This window comes from Rhagoletis zephyria, unplaced genomic scaffold (genome assembly GCF_001687245.7).
Source record: "Rhagoletis zephyria isolate East Lansing unplaced genomic scaffold, Rhagoletis_zephyria_1.1 Rzeph_scaffold_01805, whole genome shotgun sequence".
Classification (NCBI taxonomy): Eukaryota; Metazoa; Arthropoda; class Insecta; order Diptera; family Tephritidae; genus Rhagoletis; species Rhagoletis zephyria.
The window spans coordinates 1-15,183 of NW_016158889.1; the positions used below are offsets into that span (position 1 = coordinate 1).

Sequence of the window (15,183 nt, forward strand, 5' to 3'; positions counted from 1 at the left end):
TTTTAAAATAGATGGTAAGTATTTATTTTCGTCAGTGGCAACCCTGGTTGTAGTGCAAAATAAATATCGAAAAGTTTGCATATGCCTATGTATATAAATAACTTCATACATCTATTCATATATACATACATGTGTACATACATATTCCGTATCACTCATGCTTATTAGTATTTTTGTCTATGCCAGCTGGTGTGTGCGTTTATATACCATAAATACATTCCCATACTCTCCCACAATGCAATTACCAAAATGAACTTATTGCATGGCCTCATTGACCGCAGTAATTTGCTGATTTTCGCATTGACCGTGAGGCCAAAAATGGCATTGAGAATGTCACAAGACCACTAAGAGGCCATGCGGACGTTCATGGTTTATATGCCAACCATAAATGCATTCATTCAATGCATTCTCAGCCGGCAATCAGCCAGTCAGCCAACTACTTTGCATTTTTTCAATTTATTTATTTTCAATATTTATTTATTTATTTTTGCTTACTTACTTTAGCGTTTACTTAGTTTTCAATTAAAAACTTAGTGGTTTTCTGGTATTCATGCGAATAGTAGAAAAACCAGCGAACAATTACGCAATTTATTTTTCAACACTTCCTCATTCATGTTGAAATATTTTGTTAACCCTTTGTAAAACAATTATCAATGAAATTTTTGGGTAGCGTATGTAGAAAGGCGGCTAAGACATTGGTCCATTTTTTTTTTTGCGTGTATATTTATATATCAATATATCAAGATTAATTTCGATAACAGTATCGATAGTATCATCACAGTCTTTCGAAAGACAATAGATTATCGTAAAACAATTGTCAATTCGGGCAACTATTTTTCTCTTAGCTCTTTACTGTCTTTCGAAAGACTAGTTGAAAGATTTGCGTACGAGGAGTTCTTAACGTTATGCTGCTCGCCTTTTAGCAATAAGGTTACTGAAGATTAAATAAATAAAAGAAAAATAAATTTAAAAATAATAATAAATAATAAAATAAATTGAAAATAAATAAAAATATTTTTAAAAATTAAATAAAGTTAAAAAGGTTTTCCGGTTTAAAACAATAAAATTTAAAAATCAAAAAACTAAATTAGTAAAGTAAAAAAGAAAAAATTTGTCAAGAAAAGACGAGAATAGTACCTACAAATCAGATGAAATTAAAAAACCACTTATTTTTAAAACAAAATCTAAAAATTAAAAGAAAATTTTATTAAAAAAAAAATAAATAAATAAATAAGATCCTAAAACTTAAATGACATAAAGTAATATATTTAACTTTTAGCAATAAAATCAGAAACCGAAGTGAAAACTAAATTGGAAATAAAAAATATTAATAAATTAAATTAAAAAATTGATCAAAATAAAAAATCCATTTTTTTTCTTTTTAAAACAATGAGTGGTGAATGAGAGATTTTTTTCCTAAAATTTTTGTTCTACATAGAATAACAAAAATATTTCGAACTATCTTGCCATCTGTCTTACATTTGTCTTGTATGCTGTTGTAGCCTCATAAATTTACATTAATGTATGTATGTACGTATAATTTTTAGCATAGCTGATATCTAAATTTCATTACCTCAAGACGAATTGTCTCACATTTATAGTCGCTATCATTTTACGAATAAACTTAGGCACACAAATATTAATTTTCTATTTTAATTTTCCTTAATTGCATTTTTGCCAATGCAGAACAGTAAACAAAGTAGAAAAGCAATTTCACTTGGCTACTAATTTACTGTAAACTGCAGTAAACATCTTAAGTGAGCACGGAAAGAATTCGTGACCGCATTCCTCTGCCCATTGTTGTTTAAATTAAGAATTAAAATTAGATATTTTAATATTGATTTAATAACATTGAGATGTTTGTATGTAGCCACTGTAAGGGATTAAATAGGCTGTCTTCACTATGCTTTACTTCTATATCCTACAACTTAATTGTCAAACTTATAAAACAAAGCATTTCCCAATAGCTGTCACCATCGGCAAGCAACGGCAAGCCTCCAAATGTAAGTCAGGTATAAAAGGACGATTTGATAATTTTAGATTTTTACGGATGTTCAAATTTTTTACCCCGCGAAAATTCTCAAATTTTTAGTGCGCAATGCATGTTCGATGTTATTACACATATAGGGGGGATCTACCGTTTTACATCACCTTTGAATAGGGTGGCCAGATGCGCTGATTTAATGAGTACATGTGCTGAATTTTTTCTATTGTACTGATTTTTAAGAGCCCGAAATCAGTACGCAAAATGTACTGATTTTTTGAGTTTGTACTGATTTTTACATCTAATAAATACTTTTGTAAATTGGTGTAATTGACATTTACTTGAGGTTTACATGGTCAAAACAATGGTTTTTCACAACTCATACGTGTGAGCAGATTGAAAGCATTAATTAAACTTGAACCATTATTAAAAAGGTGTCGATTTGTAATCACGATTTGCAGGTTTTACAGGATTTACAGGAAAAGCTGGTTTTGCCATAAATAAATCTTCTGAAAGGTGGTGGTGAGTTAATCATATATTAAGTACACTGAGAAGATGACAATAAGAGATTATCTTTTGATTATAATTAAACATCTACTGAGAAATCGGCTGTCAGTATTTCAAACTTAAAACGACTACTGCTACGGTGCAATGTAAGTTCTAAAAATTTGGAAAAGGTGGAAACTACCGACTCTTGGATATGATATATGTAGCTTTACTTTGATATTTGATGTTCGACCACCTGTAATTTTACTTGCACATACACATTTAACACTAGCCGTGTTTTATTTGCTCAGAAATTTAAGCTATTAGCTTATTTTGTATGGCGGACTTACCCAACATAATTATGATGGCTTATGAAAAGCTATCTTGGCTTGTATATTGAACAAGAGGCATTGCCATTCAGCATCAGAAATTTTCTCCTTCAGCCAATCAGAAAGAGGCAAAAACTTACTTTGACACTATTTGCAGTCAAACAACTGTCAAAATTAGGCTAACATAGGAAATAAGCTAATTTCGTTTTATTTGACCAAGATTTAGCTATTTGCTTGTGATGGTTGAATAAAACATGCCTACTATTAAATTTCATTCATACTTCGTTTAGCGATAATTCGGTAATATACCTTTTAGTCAACATTTTAATGTGAATGTTGTATTTAATAAGCACACCAACTAAATATGTTTTAAATTTGTAGCTTAAAATATGCAAACAGATTCTGACTCGAGCTCGTCTTCTACTGAAACTGAATGGTCTACAATTTTTTTTTTAATTTTTCTTAATTTTTATAAATTTTCTAGAAAGTTTGAGACTTCAACTCACATGTCTTTTGTTATAGAATTAACTATATTTTTATAAAAAATTTAAATTAAGTAAGGAAAGAAAAAATTTTCAAAACCTGTCAATACATTTTACTACTATTTTCCTGAGCACAGCTGTACATACATACGTAATAACTTTGACTTGTTTTAAAGTAATGAATTTTTATATTGATAATACTATATGTATTTAAAAGTCTATTAGTTATTTTTTGTTAAATTAATGCGCTGTTATTTGGTTGTTATATTGTTAATAATAAAAAATACGCTTAAAAATGAGCTGATTTTATGGCTTTGTACTGATTTTTGATCCCAACTGTACTGATTATGTCACTATAATATCTGGCCACCCTACCTTTGAATGTCAGATGATTTTTACAGACCTTTCTCATGACAGAAGTAAACTCGGAGATTTCCTATTCCCTACCGAGCGGCGATCGCCATTAGAAAAAAACTTGTTTCGACGGTCGATCAGACCAAAAATCGAGCCTGGACCCAACCTACTGCTCGTACACATACAAATCTAACCACTCTGCTACGGCAGCCACGAGTTGAGACAATTGCTTCTTAATGCGTTTCAAAGACACTGAAAACTTGTATTCCTTTGAGATTCTACGTAAGGGCTTAGGAAACTCAAAAAGTTAGAGTGGTAGACAGAGTGGCAGCCGCTTATTAACCAATCTGTATAAAGAACCTCATACTTTTAGTCAGAGGCATAAGTGCACATTGCTTGAATAAGGGAATATAGTAGGCCGAAATACATAGATCGCCTAGGCATCAGTATATAATATTCAGAATCGGTCCTTTATCTTCATCTTGACAACTAATGAAGGGAGAACTTGTGATAAACGCTTTCTGCGCCTTTTTTGCAAGAGTGAAATTCTCTGACTGAATTAACTTAGCCTCAAGTCTCGTTCTATGCTTCCATTGGACTTCTATCATATTGACCTAGATACGCCAGATACTCAGTCCTCATTAATCCCAAATCAATGGCGATGGGTAGATGTTTCCCTCGAAGGTTTGGTATCTGAGCTGTAGTCGCATGCTGTTTACGTAGTTTCAGTCAGAAGCGAGCTCTTATTTTTTGCAACGAAAATCTGTCTCTCCTTACTTGTTTTTATCCATATAGGAAGCCAGGTTTAGAAGCCACTGACACTAAAGGCAGCTATAAATAGATTTTATGACTGGCATCGGTCTTCCCTGCAAAGTATAGGGATGAAGTTCACGTCCCTACATTCGACCAAAGCCAAGTAAGAGCAGCAAAAATGCATCTAAGAAACAAAAAAGCCCATGGAATAGGTAGGTACCACCTTTAAGCAGACTTTGTATCGTTTGATCAGGACCGCAGATTAGAATCTCATGTAATTTACCCAATCCAGTGCCTGGCCAGTGTCCGCGGAATAAGCCTTCTTAGCACTGCGTATATGGTATATTTTTTAAATTTAAATGAAATTAAAAAGTTTTTTGTTTCCTTTTAAAACAATAAAACTTTTAAATTAAATTAGAAAAAGAAAAAGCAAATCAAATAAATACTTAAATATTAAATTAAATAAAAAAAAATTTATTTTTACAACAAAATCCAAAAATTTATAGAAAATAAATTGAAAACGGAAAATTAAAATTAAAATAAAAATGAAAGTGTAAAATAAAATCCCAAAAATTATCAGAGAAACAAATTAAATAAAAAATAAATATAACAGGTTTCTAAATATTTAATTAATTTAAAGAAATATTTTTATTTTTTAAACAATAAAATCTAAAAGTTCAAAGAAAATTTAACCAAAAAAGAAAAAATAATAATTTAATAGAGAAAAAATAAAAAAAGTTCCTAAAAATTAAAAGAAAAAAAAATTCTTTTGTAACAATAAAATCTTAAAGCTAAAAGGAAATTAAATTAAGATATACAAAAAAATTAAATTAAATAAGAAAAAATGCATAAAACAAGTTTTTAAAAATTAAATGAAATAAAAAGTATATATTTTCTTTTAAAACAACAAAATTTTAAAATAAAAGAAAACTAAATTTAAAAAGGAAAAAAAATTTTATTAAAAAAGAACCGCTGCCCGAAACTGGCGAAAGTTGTGGAGCCAAATAAGAAAAGAAGATAAAACATTTTTCAGCAATATTATTATTTCAAAACCACATCATTAGCTAAACATTCGGTATACAGATCTAACCTTCTGCTCTTAAATGAACACTGTATACTCCAAATCTATGAATTTGATCTCTTGCCTGTTTGTTTTTGCAAATTTTCACGCATTTCACACATGTACATGTATTTATACGTACTTCTTTCTCAGCGACTTAATTATTTTTAGTTCACAGCTGCTCTATTTTTAGCTTCACCACCGGTTAGTGACCTAGGGCGCCACACGTGCCCGTCAGCGCGCAAAACTGGTTTATTACACACGAACATCCTCAAGCTCATGCAAACCAACAATTCGCTTCACTCACTTCTAGCTGACTTTCGACACGTTCCCAGCCGCTCCACAGTGCGATATTTCAACAGTCTAGGTGGGCAAACTTACTTAAAAAAATATGTCCTGAACTTTGCATTTTTTACATATACATATGTATTAGACTGCTTTTTTGAGACTATTGTTTTTTTCACTCTTACCTCGAAATGTTGTGGAAAACACCTGAAAATTTTAACCCCTAATATTAAAATTAAGTACTCGCCCAAGGCGTGCAAAGATTTCCCATGTAAAATACACGTAAACTTTGAGTTTTTTTCTTCAAAAGTCTACAGCTCAGAGGCATTTTATGGTATAATCTTGGTCGATAATGGGTTTTCTTCAGAGCTGAATGCTCTACAAAAGTGTTCATTCCGGTGTAATCTTATCTTCCACCATCGAGGTAGTACGGGTCACTAAACCCAATTTTTTCATGAAATTCTCGTTTTTTGCCCATATCTCGAAAACAATAAGAGCTATAGAAAAAATATAAATGACAAATTTTTAGGAAATTCCATTTCCTAAAAAAAAGTTTGAAATTGAGGTTGTGTGGAACTTTCATGGACTGTAAAGCTTAATTGTAGAAATTGTTGATCAACTCAAAGTCCAATATCTCAAGAAATGTGGATTCAAGATATATAAAATAAATCGCATAGTCATGAAGAAACATTGGGGTTATTGGAAAAAGTGGCGTGGCACCTCCCATACAAACCGATTCCACACTGCATATCTCTGAAAGTGTTCATGGTAAGAGTACTGGAACTTGGTATGTACAAGATATATAAAATCAATCGCATAGTGATGAAGAAAAATTGGGGCTATTGGAAAAAGGGACGTGGCACCTCCCATACAAACCGAATTTTTCCCTCTGCATATCTCTGGAGGTGTTCATCGAAGATTACTGGAACTTGGTATATACAAGATATATAAAATCAATCCCATGGTCATGAAGAAACATTAGGGCTATTGGAAAAAGCGGCATGTCATCTCCCATACAAACCAAATTTTTCACACTGCATATCTCCGGAAGTGTTCATGGTGATATATGGTGATGGTATGGAGATATGTATATGAAATCGATCCCATACTCTTAGAGAAAATTGGGGCTATTTGAAAAGGGGCGTCACGCTCTTCAAACGCAGTGAAACTATTACGTACCTTTGTATTCATATACACTTTTGCTAGGTTATTTAAGACGGCAATGGAAATATGCCTTCTGACAACCACCAAACCGTAATATTCACCCCTATCACCGTTGTCGAGTGTCGATTTCAGTTCATGTCGACCACTCCGTCGAGTCGACTAAAAATCCTCATCACAAAATAAAGTCGACGATTACTCGACAAAATGTCATATGTTGCTTTAAATTGTGAACTGCAAACGTGAAAAGAGGAAGAATGTAAACAAATAAAAACTTGTAAAACCGCCAGAAATGTGTTTTGAGTAGGAAAATATATCAAACGGCTTAAATAAATGGATACCATTGCTATATTTTTTATAAATGAAGAAAGATCTGCTGATAACTTGTCACAGTCTCGAAAAAACATAAGAAACCGCTCCAACTTCTTAAATATATGTGATAAAGAGTAAGTTGTGAACCCAAATTTCTAATAATAATACAAAACTTTTAAATAATTGTAGGTTTGTGCAACATTTTCGATTAACAAAAGATGCTTTCAAGTACGTGCTAACTGAAATCAAAGACAAATTGAAAAAACGTTCCCGTACATCCGCTGTGTCGGCAGAATTAAAATTTGCAGCTACCTTAAGATTTCTAGCGGAGGGAAGCTATCAACTTGGAGCCGGTAATGATTTAAATATAGGCATTGCGCAGTCGACTATGTCTGGAGTCCTAAAGGAGGTGCTAGATTGTCTGGAAGAACAAATTTGTCCAAAGTGGATAACAATGGAAATGACTAATGAAGAAAAGATGGAAGCAAAACAACATTTTTATGAAAATACCCACTTTCCTGGGGTTATTGGTTGTGTGGATGGTACCCACATTAGAATAATTACTCCGTGTAAGGATCAGCAACATATGTATTTCAACAGAAAGGGGTTTTCCAGTCTGAACGCAATGATTGTAAGTACATACATATGTTTAATGCAAAAAGATTTTGAAATAGAAAATTTTGCTATTGATTTGTAGGTGTGTGATCATAAAATGCGGATTCGGTACATTGACGCACGGTACCCCGGAGCTAGTCATGATGCATTGGTGTGGAATACCAGTGAACTAAGGCGAATGATGCAACAAAACTACGAGAATGGGGAAAGGAATTCGTGGATTTTAGGCAGGTTGTCTAACGATTATGTTCTATTTATAGTAATTTTTTTGTGAAATATAGGGGATGCAGGATATCCTCTGGAACCATTTTTAATGACACCGTATCGGGCAGCTGAACTGAATAGCTTGGAGAGCAAGTATAACATTGCACACGCCAAAGCACGGAACATAGTGGAGAGAACCATCGGGGTCTTAAAAAATAGATTCCGGTGCCTGCTTTCTGCTCGTCAGCTGCATTACTCTCCAACAAAAGCAACAAAAATTGTTAACGTATGTGCTGCGTTACATAACATTTGTTTGTTCTACAATGCTCCCTGTATCGGGCAATTAGAAAACCAGGAGAGCCATGGAACACATTTAAGCCTAGATATGCCAACAAGTTCTGACAATAATAATGTAGCAATTCGCATAAGAGACGGAATAAGGAACTCAATGTTTATTGAACATTAAAAATAAAAGAAATTACAATCTCTTCAGACTTTTTTTTGCCTTTCTTTCAGCTTTATTTTTCTTCCACTCAAACTTATCCTTAGCTAGTTTTAACTTTTCCTCCTCCAGGTGTAGCAATTTATGTTGAAACTCTTTTGAATCTTTCATGTGTTCCTCAATATTTTTAAAACTCAGTCGAACTTCGTTGTAAAAACTCCTCTGAATATCGATTTGATCCACGAGAAGTTCCTTTTGACTCTTTACTTGGGTTTTTTTAGCGCTTTCAAGTAAAGAATTGGAACCAGCAACATTCTCTGCTATTTCTTCGTCGGACAACAAATCCATTAACATCATCTCTTCCGGTGATGGAGTTGAAATGGGATTTGGTGGCGCAGATGGCTTTGTTCCTGAAGATGTGGATGCATTTGTTGGTACGATATTGCTGGTGCCTAAGGCTTTGCCAATTGGATTTAGCATCTCATTAAAGCACATTACATTGGCGACACGGGTTTCCAATGGGGAAAGCGACTGTTGATTAAAAACGCCTCCTCCTGTAGCATTTACTTCGCGTTTATTGTGGACAATTTTTTTCTTAACTTTTCCCTTTAAGTCGATCCAAACCTAGAATTTTATTTTTTACGTCAGCTGGAAAATCGTTGAGTTTTTGTTTTTTAATGATTACCTTTTGCCAGCCTGCGCCGTCTCGTGTTGGTGGTCCAATACTGTTCAAGGTCAATGCGAGTGAGTTCCATTTTTGCTTGACGTCAATTTTATGAACTCCTTTATTAAATCCTCGTGCAAAACTCGGATTGTCTTCCATATACTTCACTAATGTTTCAAATTGATTGAAATTTGTAATTTTTAAATTTTTTTCCATCTTGACGACTACAAAAAATTACTCGACAAATATTTTCCGTTATTTTTGACATTCGAATGTAAACTCGACTACAAGGATGCGACAGTTTCGATATACAGTCGAGCTCGGCAGTGGTGATTCGAAGTAATCACTGTCGACTCGATTTATGCCGACATCGATAACGGTGATAGGGGTGATTAAAAGAAAAATGCGTCACTGAAAATCGTGAACGCGAACTGTTGTTTAAAATGTTGGACAAAAATATTTCAATACAATAAATTTCATTTTGGGCGGTACGAAGTTCGCCGGGTCTGCTAGTTGTACCATAGACTTTTGTACTCTGTCTTATTTTCAATAAAAGCTAATATTCCAACTTTTTGCTTCCAAGTTCTAGCCTAATAAGGGCAATTGACTGCATGGACAACTTTCAAGCACCGAAAGTAACATACCTTGTCACTGGGCTAGGTTTTGAATATATCCTAGCAACATCAATTGTGTTTATAAATGTAAAAAAGATCAATTCATTATTTTTGTTAAAAAGAATATTGCATTATCGTAAGAAAAAGTTTTTACATATAGGCATATCGTGGGCTACGGACTCGACTTTCGCACGCGTAACTAAACTTAAAATAGGAGCGAAACAGAAAGATCGTATGTATAGCATAAGTGTTACAAGGCACTGGGAAGCTGCTATATTCAACAAAAATTTTTGGAAGTATAAACAGTTACGTTCAAAGATGCAAGCAAATAAAAAACGGTACGAGCGCGACAAAAATGGAAGTTTTTTGGGATATGCCCATATGTGAAATGTTTTATGAGAAAAATAACATTTTTACGGAGAAAAAACTTTCTTAATATTTTCCTTTATTACTTTCATACCATATTTATTTAAGATAAATAAGAAGCCCATTTGGTAATAGAAAATATTGTTTTTTTAATTAAGAAAATCATTTTGTAACATTTCTAGCATAACTTTTGCAATAGGTGCATTCTTTTGCAACCGAGCTATAAAAGAACACTCGGTAAAGTAACGAAATACATGCAAAGCGACAACGCAAACTCGGCTATTTATCCGAGTTCAGCCAGATCGGTTAAAAAATACGCGACCTGAAGCGTAGTGTTGTTAAGTGGAAAACTGCTCTGTTGTGAATTGATGATGTAAAGTGCTTAGCGAAATTTTTTTTATTTATTCACATAATTAATATTTTAAATTATTTAAAATTATTCATTTGCATTGGTTTTTATATATGAAACACTTAAGCTAATCACATATTTCTTGCCGTTCTTTTTCGGCTCGTTTACAAAAAAATGATACCTTCTTGAAAGAAGCATAACAAATGGATTGTTCAGCCTTAAAAAAAAGTAAATATACTACTTTTCTATAAAAAAAAAAATAAAAAATAAAAAATAAAAAATAAAAAAAATTGTACCACAGCACCACCTAGCGTAGGTTTTAGGTAAAAATAAACATCAAAAATAAATTCCTCGACCCAAAAAACAGTTGAATACCATAAATTTCCAGAATAATTACATTATTTTATCGAATTTTACACAATTTTTCCTGTCACCAACTTTAAATATTTACTCATAAACTGATTCAGATTTAAAGGCTAAAAATCCTTTTGGGATTTTGTTGTGGGAGCTTTAAGCTTTCATTTACTTTTGATTTCAGCAAATATGTATAATCGTGTTGCACTGTGTAACCAGTATGATAAAACGGATTGTATATATTGGAAATCAGCATCCTAAATGTACACCAAAAATATTCACAAATATTTTTATTTCCATCTGGCCTGTTCTACATGGCACACTGTGCGCCCATTGCAAATATTCATATAAATCTGATCGCTAACAAAAGCGTGTGTCTAGCAGACTGTCAATTTTTTAAGTACGCGCTTAGTTAGAGTACGTCTGTCTGTCTGTCTGTCTGTCTGTATGCGGTCGCTTGTTGTGAACTGCATAATTCGAAAAGCTATGAACCTACCTGTGCATATGTACCTTTTGTGAGTATTTAATTACTTTTTAATGAGTCGTCACGTACAGACATATGTATGTATTTGAGTGCATGTATGTACATATGTACGAGTATGTATTTGTATTTGAATTAAAGCTCGAAAACGTTGCACGCTTAAGAACTGAAATTTGCAATTACAACAACGCTGGCTGGTAGAAATGTATTTAGGTACAAGTCGTTAGAAAAAGTAAACCAATAAAAATAATTGTGCAAATTGTATTTGAATGGCAGGCTAATGTGTGCCATTGTAATTAAGTTCAAAAACAGTAACAATTGTTTCTTGAAGTTCACTGAACTATTTTTAAACAACCTAGATGGCGTGCGAAAAATAACACGTGACTGTTTTGCTAATGCCTTAATACAATTTTTATCACTTATCCGATGCATTGTTGTCTTTTTTCGCGCAGCGTAACAACGAGATTTGTAAATTTCATCTGACGACAAAACATTTAAACTGCAGTCCATTGGGGAATATCCATAACGCGCTCATTAATATCCTCTTGGTTACGACCTTAGATTTGTCATAATTCGGAGCCTTTATGCGTCTTTATGAGTCCAATTTTCTATTGACTCAAGCATGATGTCTATTTACAAGGTTATCAACCTTAAGTGGCCTCCCCAACTTTATGCTCAAGTACTCCTTTTGGGCTGCAAACTCCGGGCAGGCAATAAATCAATGTTCAGCGTATTATTTGTCCTGTACGGAAGGTGCAGTACGGGTCGTGTTCGTGCGTAAATCTGTCGAAGTGTGCTTTAAAACAGCCATGACCGGTTAGTATTTGGTTCAGATGGAAATCAATCTCTCCATGTCTCCTGTAAAGCGGTCTTGCCACAATTTCGCCTCACCTTTTCCTACAGGTGCTTATCCGTAGTTGCAACTATGCAACTATATCTCTTGTCGCTATGTACAATAGGACAGAGATTTGCAATTGTTAACGCTGCCTCCTCTGACGTTGTTCGAAAGGTGGCTCACACTCTTAAAACGCATAGTCGGATCTAGCTTTCCGAGCGAAATATTTCGTCTTCAATGCTGTTAAATGTGAGCCTAGTATCGAAAATGATGCCGTCGAGCTTATTTCGTTGCCGCAAACACTGGTTTTGGCCACGCCTCGCAACTTCCTACTACCGACCAATACTGCCTCAGTCTTCTGGTGTGACAGCTCTAGGCCTGCTTCTGCCAGCCAATCGTGTACCCGAAGGATTTCAGAGTTTGCATCCATTTTTAAATCTTGCATATGTTTGGCTTCCACTACCACTGCTATATCGTCAGCGAATCCGATTATTGTTGCACCCTTTGGCAGTTTCAAGTGCAAAACGCCGTCATACATGGCGTTTCAGAGTGTTGGTTCGAAAACGGATCCTTTTGGCACACCACCAGAGATACTATAATTTTTTACTCCGCCACATAGTGTGACCGAAATCCAAAAGTGCGGCCAAAATTCGATGCTTTAAAGAAATGATTCGCAATTTCGTACTAGTCGGCTGTCGGGATCGCAAATTACGAATCCGCTGTAAGATTTGCAAAATTAATTTGGTGGATCCTGGATGGTGTCTGGTAAATTTCTAGCTATTTAATTAGATTTCTTAGAAAGATTTTGAGTATGCAGTTTTATAGCCCACTCNCATGCATAAAAATGAGAGTAAAAGAGCACAAATTTTTATGTAAAGCAAAACTCTCTAGGAAGACAATAGGTTTGTTCGTCGAAAATCCAGCGAAAATTATCACTCAAAATATCAGTTAGTAAGAAAAAATGCTCCCAAATTCTCTCTCAAGTAGAGAAACTTGAAAATTTCTGCACGAACGCAAATTTGCAGGAATTTGCCAGTTTCCCTGCCAGCTAGTGTCCACGGTTGCATTTAAAACATAAGAAGTTTGTATAGAATTTTAAAGTTCTTTCAGAGGGACAAAAAACAACATCTACATGTATATTTCTTGCTAGTCCGACTTTCTTCAACATACGTTTCAATTTCTTTGCCGTACTAACTGTCGCGTTTACTATATCGACTCTGGTTGAGATTGGATTACGAGTACGTTTCAAATCATTGGAATTAACTAAACTAATTAAGTAAACAAGTATTTACTTAAATTTTTATTATAAATCGCTTAAGTTTGTAAATTTTTAAATTTGACGAACCTGTTTATTCAAATTATTGTCGACAAAAAATACAACCATGTGCCACATTCATATGTTTTTTTCTAATTGCAAATTTTTGCCGCCAAAATCTTTTCCAGCTTGAATTTGCAACTTCTCCCCAAGAACTAGTCTTTCTACTTATGATTTATTTAAATAAAACATGTGAAATTTAGTTGAAACAGTTTAGCCGTTTTTAGCCGGTTTTTTTTTGCCAATCTAGCCGGTTGGCCCAGAAAGTTCTGGCAACACTGGCAGTGACCGTTGATTAAAGATTCGCTGAAGATGGTGGAAATGTTGAAAGTACATTTGTAAACTGAGATTCAGAGTGGGTAAGTTTTGAAGCAGGGATCGAAAATAACCCTCTCCACTTTGAAAGTGTCCCAAAATAATTCTTACTATTTAAGAGAAAAAATAGCCCACAACAGAGAGAAGGTGATTTATTTTTAATGTGTGCTCTCACTCAGTGGGAAAGAGTTATTTGCATATAATTTCCGTTGCTGTTTTCTCGGACACTTATCCCTAGGAAAGAAAAAATAAGTGTTCGAGCGCGGTTACCCACGAACGTGTACGCAGGGTACCGTAGAAGTGCATAGAAACATATAAAATTTGCTATTTTCCTTTAGCTCAAACTAACTCAAAATGTTCTTAAATATAATAGAAACTATGCCAATATGTAATTATTTTAATATTAAAATAAAATACAATATAAAAAATAGCTTATTTACTTTCAGATATGGCTAACGCTTTTCTTCCACTTATATTTTGCCGTCTTTCAACAATCCAAAAACGAAGCCACTTAAAAATAAAAGTCCCTGACAAAGTGTCTTTGCGGAAGAAAAACTTTATTTAGTTGATAAATAACCCACAGCAGAAAACGCAAAAGATCGTACACAGAGATTTGGCACGGTGAGAAGCACTCTTTGCTTGAGAGATTTGTGTTTGTGTCAGTGAGAAACACATTTATACTTCATACTCAGCAAATCGCTAGCTTAGAGTGAAAATTTGCCAAGTCCAGTTTTTCACATAGCAATCGAACTCGACAAAGTTGATGCACTTTTTTTATTGTTTGGAATTTATAAAATTTTCTGTGACTATTTTGGGCATAGAATATTTGCGCATCAAAATAAATAAAACAAGTACTTCGGCCTCTTTGGAAACGCTGCATATTTAACATTCTTCCTTTCTGCGTCAAATTGTGATTTTTTTTTTTAGAAAATAACGGAATTAGAAGCTTCACACTCTAAGCCAGCGAAATATTTTGCAAGACAACGAGAAGACAGTTTTTTTTGTTTACTTATCGTTTAAGTTTTCCATTAAAACATACTCGTATTTTTAACACGTATAGCACCTTTCCGGTATAAAAACTGTAACATCCAGGAAACTTACATACATATATGTTCGATAAAATATCTAATATACTTACTTACATACTTCCGCTAAATTAAAGCTGCGCGTGCGCAAATTAACCACACTTTTTCGAGATTAGCAATGAGCATACATATTTAGCTAGCAAAAATTGTGAATGACACGTACAATTGAGATTATGTAAGTTAAAATGTACAAACATGCACACCTAACGGATTTATAAGTGTCAGTATGTGTCATTTGTTTCTTTAAAATTCGGGTGTTTTTTTTTAATTTCAAACGCGAATATATACATATGTATTTATGTGCACTTGAATTTCCTGCTTCTCTTGGTGACTACGAA

The 15,183-nt window shown here is 33.7% G+C and overlaps 2 protein-coding genes across 2 annotated transcripts; one reads left to right on the forward strand and one right to left on the reverse strand.

The window, feature by feature from the left end:
- Positions 1 to 7,023: 7,023 nt before the first annotated feature.
- LOC108365220 (putative nuclease HARBI1) lies at positions 7,024 to 8,491 on the forward strand. The gene is made up of 4 exons (XM_017619206.1): positions 7,024 to 7,340; positions 7,396 to 7,837; positions 7,904 to 8,048; positions 8,103 to 8,491. The coding sequence occupies exons 1-4, from the start codon at positions 7,228 to 7,230 to the stop codon at positions 8,489 to 8,491; spliced, it is 1,089 nt and encodes a 362-aa protein (XP_017474695.1). The 5' UTR covers positions 7,024 to 7,227.
- A 4-nt stretch (positions 8,492 to 8,495) lies between these two features.
- On the reverse strand, positions 8,496 to 9,371 carry LOC108365221 (uncharacterized). The gene is made up of 2 exons (XM_017619207.1): positions 9,153 to 9,371; positions 8,496 to 9,091 (listed from the first exon to the last, which is right to left on the reverse strand). The coding sequence occupies exons 1-2, from the start codon at positions 9,345 to 9,347 to the stop codon at positions 8,504 to 8,506; spliced, it is 783 nt and encodes a 260-aa protein (XP_017474696.1). The 5' UTR covers positions 9,348 to 9,371; the 3' UTR covers positions 8,496 to 8,503.
- Between the last annotated feature and the right edge of the window lie 5,812 nt (positions 9,372 to 15,183).